This window comes from Oncorhynchus gorbuscha, linkage group LG02 (genome assembly GCF_021184085.1).
Source record: "Oncorhynchus gorbuscha isolate QuinsamMale2020 ecotype Even-year linkage group LG02, OgorEven_v1.0, whole genome shotgun sequence".
NCBI lineage: Eukaryota > Metazoa > Chordata > Actinopteri > Salmoniformes > Salmonidae > Oncorhynchus > Oncorhynchus gorbuscha.
Genome location: NC_060174.1, coordinates 33,107,515 through 33,121,553, shown reverse-complemented (window position 1 = coordinate 33,121,553; position 14,039 = coordinate 33,107,515). Strand labels below are relative to the sequence as shown.

General features: G+C 43.3%; 1 protein-coding gene across 2 annotated transcripts in view; it reads left to right on the top strand.

Annotated features, from left to right (window-relative positions):
* Nucleotides 1-14,039, top strand: part of LOC124001109 (S phase cyclin A-associated protein in the endoplasmic reticulum-like) — a 102,062-nt gene that overhangs the window by 48,267 nt on the left and 39,756 nt on the right. For both annotated transcript variants that reach the window (XM_046307682.1, XM_046307673.1), the window contains one exon: nt 8,598-8,713. In XM_046307682.1, coding sequence (XP_046163638.1) covers nt 8,598-8,713 — 116 coding nt within the window. The remainder of the gene's footprint in view (nt 1-8,597; nt 8,714-14,039) is intronic.

Sequence of the window (14,039 nt, the reverse complement as noted above, 5' to 3'; positions counted from 1 at the left end):
TACACTACCGTTCAAAAGTTTAGTGTTACTTAGAAATGTCCTTGTTTTTGAAAGAAAAGCACATTTTTTGTCCATTTAAAATAACATCAAATTGATCTTAAATACAGTGTAGACATTGTTAATGTTGTAAACTACTATTGAAGCTGGAAACGGCTGATTTTTAAAAAAATGGAACATCTACATAGGTGTACAGAGGCCCATTATCAGCAACCATCACTCCTGTGTTAAAGCCAGTTTGAGCTGTTCTGTGAAGGGAGAAGTACACAGCGTTTTACGAGATCTTCAGTTTTTGGCAATTTCTCGCATGGAATTGCCTTCATTTGTAAGAACAAGAATAGACTGATGAATATCAGAAGAAAGGTCTTTTGTTTCTGGATGTTTTGAGCCTGTAATCGAACCCACAAATGCTGATGCTCCAGATACTCAACTAGTCTAAAGAATGCCAGTTTTATTGCTTCTTTAATCAGTACAACAGTATTCATATGTGCTAACATAATTGCAAAAAGGTTTTCTAATGATCAATTAGCATTTTAAAATAATAAACTTGGATTAGCTAACAACGTATCACTGAAACACAGGAGTGATGGTTGCTGATAATGGGCCTTTGTACACCCATGTAGATGGTCCATAAAAAATCAGCCGTTTCCAGCTACAATAGTAATTTACAACATTAACAATGTCTACACTGTATTTCTGATCAATTTTATGTTATTTTACTGGACCAAAAAATATATTTACTTATAAAAACAAGGACATTTCTAAGTGACTCAACTTTTGAATGGTAGTATATACAGTTGAAGTTGGAAGTTTACATACATACACTTGGAGTCATTAAAACTCATTTTTCAACCACTCCACAAATTTCTTGTTAAAAAACTATAGTTATGGCAAGTTGGTTAGGACATCTACTTTGTGCAAGACAAGTACTTTTTCCAACAATTGTTTACAGACAGATAATTTCACTTATAATTCACTATCACCATTCCAGTGGGTCAGAAGTTTACATACACTATGATGACTTAAAACAGCATTGAAAATTCCAGAAAAGGATGTCATTGCTTTATAAGCTTCTGATCGGCTAATTGACATCATTTGAGTCAATTGGAGGTGTACCTGTGGATGTATTTCAAGGCCTACCTTCAAACTCAGTGCCTCTTTGTTGACATCATGGGAAAATCAAAAGAAATCAGCAAAGACCTCAGAAGAAAAAGTGTAGACCTCCACAAGTCTGGTTCATCCTTGGGAGCATTTTCCAAACGCCTGGAGGTACCACGTTCATCTGTACAAACAATGGCACGCAAGTATAAACACCATGGGACCACGCAGCCGTCATACCTCTCAGGAAGGAGACGCATTCTGTCCTACAGATGAACGTACTTTGGTGCGAAAAGTGCAAATCAATCCCAGAACAACAGCAAAGGATTTTGTGAAGATGCTGGAGGAAACATGCACAAAAGTATCTATATCCACTGTAAAACGAGTCCTATATCGACATAACCTGAAAGGCTGCTCAGCAAGGAATAAGCCTCTGCTCCAAAACCGCAATGAAAAAGCCAGACCACAGTTTGCAACTGCACATGGGGACAAAGATCATACTTTTTGGAGAAATGTCCTCTGGTCTGATGAAACAACAAAAATATAACTGTTTGGCCATAATGACCATTGTTATGTTTGGAGGATAAAGGGGGAGGCTTGCAACCCGAAGTACACCACCCCAACCGTGAAGCACAGGGGTGGCAGCATCATGTTGTGGGGGTGCTTTGCTGCAGGAGGGACTGGTGCACTTCACAAAATAGATGGCTTCATGAGGCAGGGAAATGATGTGGCTATATTTAAGAAACATCTCAAGACATCAGTCAGGAAGTTAAAGCTTGGTTGCAAATGGGTCTTCCAAATGGACAATGACCCCAAGCATACAGTGCCTTGCGAAAGTATTCGCCCCCCTTGAACTTTGCGACCTTTTGCCACATTTCAGGCTTCAAACATAAAGATATAAAACTGTATTTTTTTGTGAAGAATCAACAACAAGTGGGACACAATCAAGAATTGGAACGATATTTATTGGATATTTCAAACTTTTTTAACAAATCAAAAACTGAAAAATTGGGCGTGCAAAATTATTCAGCCCCCTTATGTTAATACTTTGTAGCGCCACCTTTTGCTGCGATTACAGCTGTAAGTCGCTTGGGGTATGTCTCTATCAGTTTTGCACATCGAGAGACTGACATTTTTTCCCATTCCTCCTTGCAAAACAGCTCAAGCTCAGTGAGTTTGGATGGAGAGCATTTGTGAACAACAGTTTTCAGTTCTTTCCACATATTCCTGATTGGATTCAGGTCTGGACTTTGACTTGGCCATTCTAACACCTGGATATGTTTATTTTTGAACCATTCCATTGTAGATTTTGCTTTATGTTTTGGATCATTGTCTTGTTGGAAGACAAATCTCCGTCCCAGTCTCAGGTCTTTTGCAGACTCCATCAGGTTTTCTTCCAGAATGGTCCTGTATTTGGCTCCATCCATCTTCCCATCAATTTTAACCATCTTCCCTATCCCTGCTGAAGAAAGGCCCAAACCATGATGCTGCCACCACCATGTTTGACAGTGGGGATGGTGTGTTCAGGGTGATGAGCTGTGTTGCTTTTAGCTGTGTTGCTTTTACGCCAAACATAACGTTTTGCATTGTTGCCAAAAAGTTAAATTTTGGTTTCATCTGACCAGAGCACCTTCTTCCACATGTTTGGTGTGTCTCCCAGGTGGCTTGTGGCAAACTTTAAATGACACTTTTTATGGATATCTTTAAGAAATGGCTTTCTTCTTGCCACTCTTCCATAAAGGCCAGATTTGTGCAATATACGACTGATTGTTGTCCTATGGACAGAGTCTCCCACCTCAGCTGTAGATCTCTGCAGTTCATTCAGAGTGATCATGGGCCTCTTGGCTGCATCTCTGATCAGTCTTCTCCTTGTATGAGCTGAAAGTTTAGAGGGACGGCCAGGTCTTGGTAGATTTGCAGTGGTCTGATACTCCTTCCATTTCAATATTATCGCTTGCACAGTGCTCCTTGGGATGTTTAAAGCTTGGGAAATCTTTTTGTATCCAAATCTGGCTTTAAACTTCTTCACAACAGTATCTCGGACCTGCCTGGTGTGTTCCTTGTTCTTCATGATGCTCTCTGCGCTTTTAACGGACCTCTGAGACTATCACAGTGCAGGTGCATTTATACGGAGACTTGATTACACACAGGTGGATTGTATTTATCATCATTAGTCATTTAGGTCAACATTGGATCATTCAGAGATCCTCACTGAACTTCTGGAGAGAGTTTGCTGCACTGAAAGTAAAGGGGCTGAATAATTTTGCCTGCCCAATTTTTCAGTTTTTGATTTGTTAAAAAAGTTTGAAATATCCAATAAATGTCGTTCCACATCATGATTGTGTCCCACTTGTTGTTGATTCCTCACAAAAAAATGTGGCACAAAAAAATGTGAAATGTGGCAAAAGGTCGCAAAGTTCAAGGGGGCCGAATACTTTCGCAAGGCACTGTACTTCCAAAGTTGTGGCAAAATGGCTTAAGGACAACAAAGTCAAGGTATTGGAGTAGCCATCACAAAGCACTGACCTCAATCCTATAGAAAATGTTTGGGCAGAACTGAAAAGGTGTGTGCGAGCAAGGATGCCTACAAACCTGACTCTGTCAGGAGGAATGGGCCAAAATTCACCCAACTTATTGTGGGAAGCTTGTGAAAGGCTCCCCAAAAGGTTTGACCCGAGTTAAACAATTTAAAGGCAATGCTACCAAATACTAATTGAGTGTATGTAAACTTCTGACCCACTGGGAATGTGATGAAAGAAGTAAAAGCTGTAATAAATCATTCTCTCTACTATTATTCTGACATTTCACATTCTTCAAATAAAATGATGATTTTTTTACTAGGATTAAAAGTCAGGAATTGTGAAAAACTGAGTTTACATACACCTTAGCCAAATACATTTAAACTTCTGACTTCAACTGTATATATTTGATTCCTGCACACTGAATGCAATTCTCACCTTAGACTAGTATAGTGGTCCTGTAGATGAAAATCATAATTTTCTCAATTCCTCACCCACTTGGGGAGGGTTTTCTTTGTTTCCCTTGGCTTAGATTGGGAGTGTTAAGTGTGTCCATAAACAAACATTTGAGAAAGTAGATCTAAGGAACTTGTCAGAGACTAGGAGAACTAAACTGACATGATGGACAAGTGTGTCAGGAAACTTATTATTATCCCACGATAGTCTGGTCCGGGGCTCACATTAAGCATTCAAATGTATTCATTAATAGTTTTTTTTTCATGTGCCGGGGGCGGGAAAAAAGCAAAACAATTACATATCGGGATATTTTTTTGATTGTATATCATATAATTTTTTTTTTACAATATCACAATATTTTTTGCGCTAGTTTGCTGTACCTGCACAAGAATTCCAGTATTTTTCCTTCATAGCTTGTTTTCTATCTACTTTTTAAATAGGGAGCAAAATAGTTTTCAGCACTTTTATTTCCATGACTGATCAAAAGTTATTTTTATCCTTTTACCATAACTAAATAATACCATAACTACAATTATTTGCTTCTATCCTTGAAGGATTTTACTACAATAAATGAATAGGCAGACTTGCGTTGACCAGAATATTACCCATTCAAGAGCAGGTAATATGAATAGGCTCTATTGAATACCGGCCGTATTGTGAGTTCAGAAGGAGTAATATATTATTTATCAGATGGACTAAAGCCTTTTGTTTTTGCTGCCAAAGTGAGTAAAAAAACTCAGGGAAATCATTTCATTTGACAACATGTTTCGTACCTAACCAGGACAGATTTGCTTGAAGTCTATGAATATGCCCTTTTAGTTCATATGTTCCAAGGATGGCTTACTCTTTGTAACTTTAATCGGGGTCATACATTGAAATCCCTCTGTGTTGTAGTTCCTCCATAGGCTGTGGTTTCTGTGGTGCGTCTGATTTTGCACCTCACTAGTCCCTAATGAATGTCAGTCCAATTTATAGAATAAATTCCACCAGACTTGTTTCCCATTTACAGTCTCTCAACCAATCATCCCTCTTTATTGTACCAAACAGCATTCCATTACACCCGATGAACATACAAACTCTTACTCTCTCTAAATGTTTACCCCAGCAGTCTTGTTGTGGTTTGTCACTCCTCTCGTACATGCTGATGCTGGTTTAGATTACTCAACGTTGTTTACTCCTCACAGGTTTTTTTTGCAAGTTTATGTCTTCGTCATGGTCCAAGATGAAATGCATGTACGGTAGTGTATGTCTGCCCCGCTCACTCCATCTGTTATTTTGCGTGATGGGCAAACCAGTTTGAGGCTGTCCTGTGTCACACCCATAATGAACTCCCAAGTCAGTTGTTCCCCAGCGTCTGTTGGTGGGGCCAGAGGATCGGGGCTTTCCCCTCCTCTGTATCCCCTCCTCCCTGTCTTTGTGTCTAATTAGAGTGGCTGGTGGGAGGTAACTACAAAGAGATGTCCTGCTGGCCCTCCCTCTCTCTCCCTCTCATCCCAAAAGCACCTCTGTCAGACACAGGAATTAGCAGCTGCCTGGCCTTCTGATTAGCTGGGGTAATAATGGTCACCAGGGGTAATAATTGTTTAAGATTCCTCCAGCTGTATAATTCAGTTTGGACTCGGCTGTCTGTCCTTGCCCCCTCACCTTTCCTCAAGTCTTCAGTCATGTTGGGGGTTTCTCTCTAGAATAAATGAGCCCCTCATCATATTACACTGACATCAGAGTGTCTGCTCTGAGTGGCGCAGTAGTCTAAGGCACTGCATCTCAGTGCTAGAGGGTTCACTACAGACCCTGGTGCGATTCCAGGCTGTATCACAACCGGCCATGATTGGGAGGGTCATAGGGCGGCGCACAATTGGCCCAGCATCGTCCGGGTTTGGGTTTGGCCGGGGTAGGCCATCATTGTAAATAAGAATTTGTTCTGAACTGACATGCCTAGTTAAATAAATAAAAGTCTGGCAAGCAGGGAGTGACAGGATGCAGACAAATTTCACACTGCTTCATAGGAACATGGAATGGGAGATTAAGTGAGATGTATCTTTGTCTGTCAGTGCAGGATAGTGCTGTGCTTCAACATTTTGGTTTTCATTCAGGAGCGAGTGTTGAGCCTCTATCAACAGGCAGTCACTGTCACCTTGTTTCAGTGTGTACAGCCACTGTCACCTTGTTTCAGTGTGTACAGCCACTGTCACTAATCATATACAAACATACTTTCTGTTGCCTCTCCCTGATGTGGCTTGTTGAAAAGATCTATCAAATGCAGATGTTGTGACCATGACTTTGTTGGCTATATGAAATAATCATTTGGCAACAATAGATACAACAGTTACTACATCACACATTCTATGGAGATCTCACCTTAACGTTGTTATACAGTTCCCAGCGTGGTTCAAGGGGTTATTTAATGAACAACAGCTTTATTGTTTCCCTGTATGACTTAGTTACTGTACCTGAAAAGTAAGTTCCAGATGGTTCAGTTTAATATGGCGTGTAATTCCGCTGTTCTTGCAATTTGCTCTCTTTAGTTCTTGCAGTTGAAATGTTATTCTTCATTGATCTGGAACAGGAAGGCCTATTATTCCTGCTCTGCTCTACTGCCATCCACAGTACTGAGGCAGCGGAGTATAAAGTCTTATAGCTAGAGAAACACCACAGAGAGGACCACTCACTGAATACTGTACGGTTTCCTGCACCGATAACACCAATATTGATAGCCTAGATCTGATGGTGTGCTTTTGAGAAATGAATGATTTATATCTCCACATCAGCAGATAGGTCTCCTCTTGGTCCTCTCTGGTAGGGATGCCATGGTTATTGCAGATGTAGACTGCCTTAAGATGTTGCCTAAAATGATTGGAGGTTAATCCTCTCTACCCATTCTTCTTCTTCTTTTCCATCGCCACAGCAGATTGATCTGTCAAGCTGCCAAGGCAGACTCAGCCAAGATGTCCCAGTCTGGCTTTAACGTCAGACAGCCAGGACTGGGCAGGTCCCAGTTAACTCCCTTAGAAGACCATTTGATTACTACCATGAAAGAGCTGCCTTTTTCTCATTTAGCCCAGAAGCTTTCAGATGGGCGTGTTGATGGGTGAGTTAAGAGTGGGTTAAACCCAGCTCAGTGCTAGAGACCATCGTAATTTAAGTATGAAGAGTGTTGGTAACCTCCACAAAGGGAGGTTGGTCTCTTACAAACAGAATACAACCACACACGGTGCTGATTGGACCATTGGAGAGATTTCTATAATCCTCAGTGCAGGAGCTTTTCTGGTGTGCTTTTCAGTGTGTTGGTCCAAAATACTTTAACCCTAGCCGAGTTCAGTGTTTACTTGTCACCGGATCCTGAGGACTTGTGCCTTGGCACTCCATGTGAGTGACAGATGAAGGGCTTATATATAATTTTGCAAAGCGCTTCCTCAATGTGTTCAGGCTTGTTGGCAAACCCCTTATCTGTGGAACAAAAACACGTTGAAGTGCTTGGATATAGAGGCTGTCACACTACCTGGGAGACGGTGACCTCATTAGGTGTAGAAGCAACCTCCAGTGTACCTCCGTCCGTCCTTGCGTGATGTGGTGAGGTGTGCACCCTCCTGGCTGTTCCGTCCGTGTGAGGAAAGCCCTCCATCAGCACCCACTCCTCCCCTGATGCCCTGCAGCCCCTATCCTCCCGGTCGACCCAGGCACTAACATGCCTGATAGCAGCCGCTTGCTCTGGGCTTTGGAGCTGTTGATTTATGGGACTGTGTAGCTGCAGCAGCATCTGACCAAATGCCAAGAGCTCTGACTCGTTTCTCCTATCCTAACAGCAGGGCACGGCCCTCTTCTAATTTAGGGCCTGTTTGATCGCTAGATCACTCTAGACTCACTCTATGGACCACTGTATTGTGTTAGACTAAACATGTTGATCAGTTTAATGATGATAATTGTTTACTATACATTTTAAATCCCATGTGCTAGCCTCAGCTGGGTGCAGTACCTCGGTCAGAGTTATAGCTGTTTTCATATTGGAATAAATAAAAAGTCAATTCAGCATGTATCCAAGACTCTTATCTTGATTGATGATTTTCTTTAGTAGTTTTTGTTTGATTTCTCAGTTATTTACTTGTCTAGAGTCTCTCCTCGGCCTGTGTTTGTGAGCACAGACCACCCTGGTTTTGTGTGTGTGTGTGTGTGTGTGTGTGTGTGTGTGTGTGTGTGTGTGTGTGTGTGTGTGTGTGTGTGTGTGTGTGTGTGTGTGTGTGTGTGTGTGTGTGTGTGTGTGTGTGTGTGTGTGTGTGTGGAGTTCTGCAGAGTAACTGTCCTCCACTGAGACTTGGCTGGCGTGGGGGTGGAGCTGGGGTTGTGCACTTTTGAGATTTAACAGGAATGCTTTGGGGATCGCTGTGTTTTTCAGATTTCACTCCCAACTCCCCTTTGGAAGTGGGAGGTGAGGGGAAAAGAGCCGTTGGGTCCTCAGTGAGAGCAACGTGATACCCTTGTCCATCCGGCTCCCTGTTACCTGACTGCGGTTCTTGTTCTCTCCCTCCACAGAACAATGAAGATCAAGTGGCATTCCAGGTGGGAGGGGGACTTTCTACTCTGGAACAGATTCTGCAGGTAGTCACTGCAACCTCCACCCCCACCGCAGTCTCACGCATTCCAATCAAGTGAGTTCCAGCTTTTACATTCAAATACAGCTAACCTAGTCTCCACACACACGGTCTTTTGATACACTTTCTATTCAGATTAGAGGGTTTTACACAAACTACACTATATATACAAAAGTATGTGGACACCCCTTCAAATTAGTGGATTTGGCTATTTCAGCCACACCCGCTGCTGACAGGTGTATAAAATTGAGCACACAGCAATGCAATCTCCATAGGAAAACATTGACATGGCCTTACTGAAAAGCTCAGACATTCAACGTGGCACCGTCATGAGATTCCACCTTTCCAGCAAGTCAGTTCGTCAGATTTCTGCCCTGCTAGTGCTGTTATTGTGAAGTGGAAAAGTCTAGGAACAACAACTGCTCAGCCGCAAAGTGGTAGGCCACACAAACTCACTGAACGGGACTTCGAATGCTGAAGCGTGTAGCTTGTAAAAATAGTCTGTCCTTGGTTGCAACACTCACGACCGAGTTCCAAACTGCCTCTGGAAGCAACGTCAGCACAATAACTGTTCGTCTGGAGCTTCATGAAATGGGTTTTCATGGCCGAGCAGCCGCACACAAGCCTAAGATCACCATGCTCAATGCCAAGTGTTGGCTGGAGTGGTATAAAGCTTGCCGCCATTGGACTCTGGAGCAGTGGAAACATGTTTTCTGGAGTGATGAATCACGCTTCACCATCTGGCAGTCCGACAGGCTTTGGCGGATGCCAGGAGAATGCTACCTGCCCGAATGCATAGTGCCAACTATAAAGTTTGGATGAGAAATAATGATTTGGGGCTGTTTTTCATGGTTCGGGCTAGGCCCCTTACTTCCAGTGAAGGGAAATCTTAAGGCTACAGCATACAATGACATTCGAGACGATTCTGTGCTTCCAACTTTGTGTGGCAATAGTTTGGGGAAGGCTCATTTCTGTTTCAGCATGACGATGCCCCTGTGTAAATAGCGAGGTCGATACAGAAATGTTTGTTGAGATCGGTGTGTAAGAACATGACTGGCCTGCACAGAGCCCTGATCCTCAACCCCATCGAAATCCTTTGCAATGAATTGGAACACCGACTGCGAGCCAGACCTAATCACCCAACATCGGTGCCCGACCTGCTTTTGTGGCTGAATGTAAACAAGTCCCCGAGGCAATTTTCCAAAATCTAGTGGATAGTCTTCCCAGAAGAGTAGAGGCTGTTATCGCAGCAAAGGGGCACCAACTCCATATTAATGCCATGGTTTTGGAAAGAGATGACGAGCAGGTGTCCACATACTTTTGGTCAAGTAGTGTATAATGACACTATGTTTTAATACAAATTGTTCATGAAGGGTATGTGGCTGCTGTTTGTGGCTCTGTGAGGGTCATCGTCATTGGTCATAATGCATCTTGCTGACCTCTCGTGATGTCACCTCTGCTGAGTCAGCTGTGAGGAAGTGTACGGGATGTCAAATTACTCCATTTACTTTGGCTGGAACCTCCACGGTCCCCATACAATACAACTTCATGAATCCATTGAAATTGACATTTTGTATTTTTTTGTCCTTTTTCCATCCCCATCCCCATATTCCCATACTCTTCACAACCAATATCCTGGCCGATTGCTGCTCTCATGAGTCATGAGCCGACATTTCACTGTCTGTCGTCCAACCGGACCTCCACTTAAAACCCATGAGCCTTACCAGCTGCTGTGTAAGCCTCTAAAGACATGTTCCACACTCTGACCTCCGTGACAGCTCTCCTCTGTTTACAATTTGTGATGTTTTTGCAATTGCGTAAAGTGAGTGAGGTAACCTCAACCCTTCCTTTTATTTCTCTGTTTATAGTGCTCGTATCTCAATCAATACTTTCAGAATGGATCATGAATAATAATGCAACCTTTTTAGAAGGAGAAAGGGATTACATTTTGGTCATCTATTTTGTGTTCATTCTTTTCTGTTGATATACAGAAAGGCCATGTGTCTAATCCATCAGAAGGACTCTGTCGTGGTTTTGAGTTGTGGGTCTGGAGTTAGTGTGGCCTGCCAGTAGATAACCTCTGAGAGACCGCCATTCTCACAACACTGGAACTCTCTAATGGACTGGAATGGCCTCTCTCCTACACTCATTAGCATTTACTGTTTCCCAAACCTCTACTAATGGACAAATGCTTCTTATATTTCTAATGCTTTTAAATATGGCCATCCCGTGTTTATAGATTTTTAAAAAATTAAAAAATGATTCACTCCATCACTAATCCTGGAGAATTTGAAGCAGACTTCCGTATCGAGAGGAATTTTATTAACTTAAATTGGGTGGACAGGTTTTTACTTGTAGGTAGCTAGGAGTCTTTTGCTCACAATTGGATTGTTTCTTCTTGTTGAAGCGGGAGACTACACCCACACTCACTGTTGTTCCTACGCTTTGAGACAGCCACTTGACGTACAGAGGAAGAGGAGTTGAATAAGATTAGAGGTACTTCTTTCATCCTCTGCCGGGCTCCTAGTCCAATCCATAGCTGAAGTGTGCCATGTCTAGTGACAAAGGAATGGCCTCCCTGTTACCTTCTTTCAGGACTCAATTACCACCTTGTCTGAACATGTTGAAAATAACTTCTTCAGATCTTCTAGAAATATACATAAGACTGAGGACAACTTTCAAGCATGAAGGGGCAGGTCACTCCTGTGTGGTCATCACAAATAGGAATGTTAGAATGTAACCTTCCTAAAGTAAAGCTCAAGAACGTTATCCAGTTTTGTTGACAGTTCTTAGTATGTGTTCCACTTGATAAAGTGGTATTATATGTTGTATAGTACATAATAACAGTATATTCATGATGTGCAAAGCAGACAACGTGTTGCCAGTTCCTGTCTACCCAGCACCTGTGGGCTCAGGTTGTGATAGGTTAGCTGTCTTTGGGCTGTCTCTGCTCTCTCTGTCCTCCATGCTATAGAGTAGAGTGCTGCCTCAGGCCTGGGGTTGTTGTTGGGACCCTGAGAGCTATGAGCTTGGGTCAGAACTTGTGATAACCCTCTTTCAGAGCACATCAATCTGGCCCCTCAGACATATCTCACCGTTGCCGCTTGCTATAGGCCACCCTCTGCCCCCAGCTGTGCCCTGGACATCATATGTGAACTGATTGCTTCCCATCTATCTTCAGAGCTCATGCTGCTAGGTGACCTAAACTTGGACATGCTTAACACCCCGGCCATCCTACAATCTAAGCTTGATGCCCTCAATCTCACACAAATGATCAATGAACCTACCAGGTACAACCCCAAATCTATAAATACGGGCACCCTCCTAGATATCATCCCTAGCAACTTGCCCTCCAAATACACCTCTGCTGTTTTTAAGAACACAGCGATCACTGCCTCATTTCCTGCATCCGTAATGGGTCCGCGGTCAAACAACCACCCCTCATCACTGTCAAACCATCCTTAAAACACTTCAGCGAGCAGGCCTTTCTAATCGACCTGGCCCGGGTATCCTGGAAGGATATTGACCTCATCCCGTCAGTAGAGGATGCCGGGTCATTCTTTAAAAGTGCCTTCCTCACCATCTTAAATAAGCATGCCCCGTTCAAAAAATGTAGAACCAGGAACAGATATAGCCCTTGGTTCTCTCCAGACCTGACTGCCCTTAACCAGCACGAAAACATCCTGTGGCATTCTGCATTAGCATCAAATAGCCCCTGTGATATGCAACTTTTCAGGGAAGTTAGGAACCAATATACACAGCCAGTTAGGAAAGCTAATGCTAGCTTTTTCAAGCAGACATGTGCATCCTGTAGCACAAACTCAAAACAGTTCTGGGACACTGTAAAGTCCATGGAGAATAAGAGCACCTCCTCCCAGCTGCCCACTGCACTGAGGCTATGAAACACTGTCACCACTGATTTATCCACTATAATTGAGAATTTCAATAAGCATTTTTCTACTGCTGGCCATGCCTTCCACCTGGCTACCCCTACCCCGGTCAACAGCCCTGCACTCCCCACAGCAACTCGCCCAAGCCTCCCCATTTCTCCTTCACCCAAATCCAGATAGCTGATGTTCTGAAAGAGCTGCAAAATCTGGACCCCCTACAAATTAGCCGGGCTAGACAATCTGGACCGTCTTCCTAAAATTATCCGCCGAAATTGTTGCAACCCCTATCACTAGCCTGTTCAACCTCTTTCGTATCATCTGAGATTCCCAAAGATTGGAAAGCTGCCGTGGTCATCCCAAAGATTGGAAAGCTGCCGTGGTCATCCCCCTCTTCAAAGGGGGAGACACTCTAGACCCAAACTGCTACAGACCTATATCTATCATACCCTGCCTTTCTAAGGTCTTCGAAAGCCAAGTTAACAAACAGATTACAGACCATTTCGAATTCCACCGTACCTTCTCCACTATGCAATCTGGTCTCAGAGCTGGTCATGGGTGCACCTCAGCCACGCTCAAGGTCCTAAGTGATATCATAACTGCCATCGATAAGAGACATTACTGTGCAGCCGTACTCATCAAATCAAATTTATTTATATAGCCCTTCGTACATAAGCTTATATCTCAAAGTGCTCTACAGAAACCCAGCCTAAAACCACAAATAGCAAGCAATGCAGGTGTTGAAGCACGTTGGCTAGGAAAAACTCCCTAGAAAGGCCAAAACATAGGAAGAAACCTAGAGAGGAACCAGGCTATGAGGGGTGGCCTGTCCTCTTTTGGCTGTGCCGGGTGGAGATTATAACAGAACATGGCCAAGATGTTCAAATGTTCATAAATGACCAGCATGCTCAAATAATAGGTCTGGGACAGGTAGCACGTCCGGGGGAACAGGTCAGGATTCCATAGCCGCAGGCAGAACAGTTGAAACTGGAGCAGCAGCACGGCCAGGGGGACTGGGGACAGCAAGGAGTCATCATGCCAGGTAGTCCTGAGGCATGGTCCTCATTAACCTGGCTAAGGCTTTCGACTGTCAATCACCACATTCTTATTGGCAGACTCAACAGCCTTGGTTTCTCAAATGATTGCCTCGCCTGGTTTACCAACTACTTCTCTGATAGAGTTCAGTGTGTCATATCGGAGGGTCTGTTGTCCGGACCTCTGGCAGTCTTGAACCCTTGAACCCTCTGCCAGTGCCACAGGGTTCAATTCTCGGGCTGACTCTCTTCTCTGTATACATCAATGATGTCGCTCTTGCTGCTGGTGATTCTCTGATCCACCTCTACGCAGACGACACCATTCTGTATAATTCTGGCCCTTCTTTGGACACTGTGTTAACTAACCTCCAGACGAGCTTCAATGCCATACAACTCTCCTTCGGTGGCCTCCAACTGCTCTTAAATGCAAGTAAAACTAAATGCATGCTCTTCAACCGATCA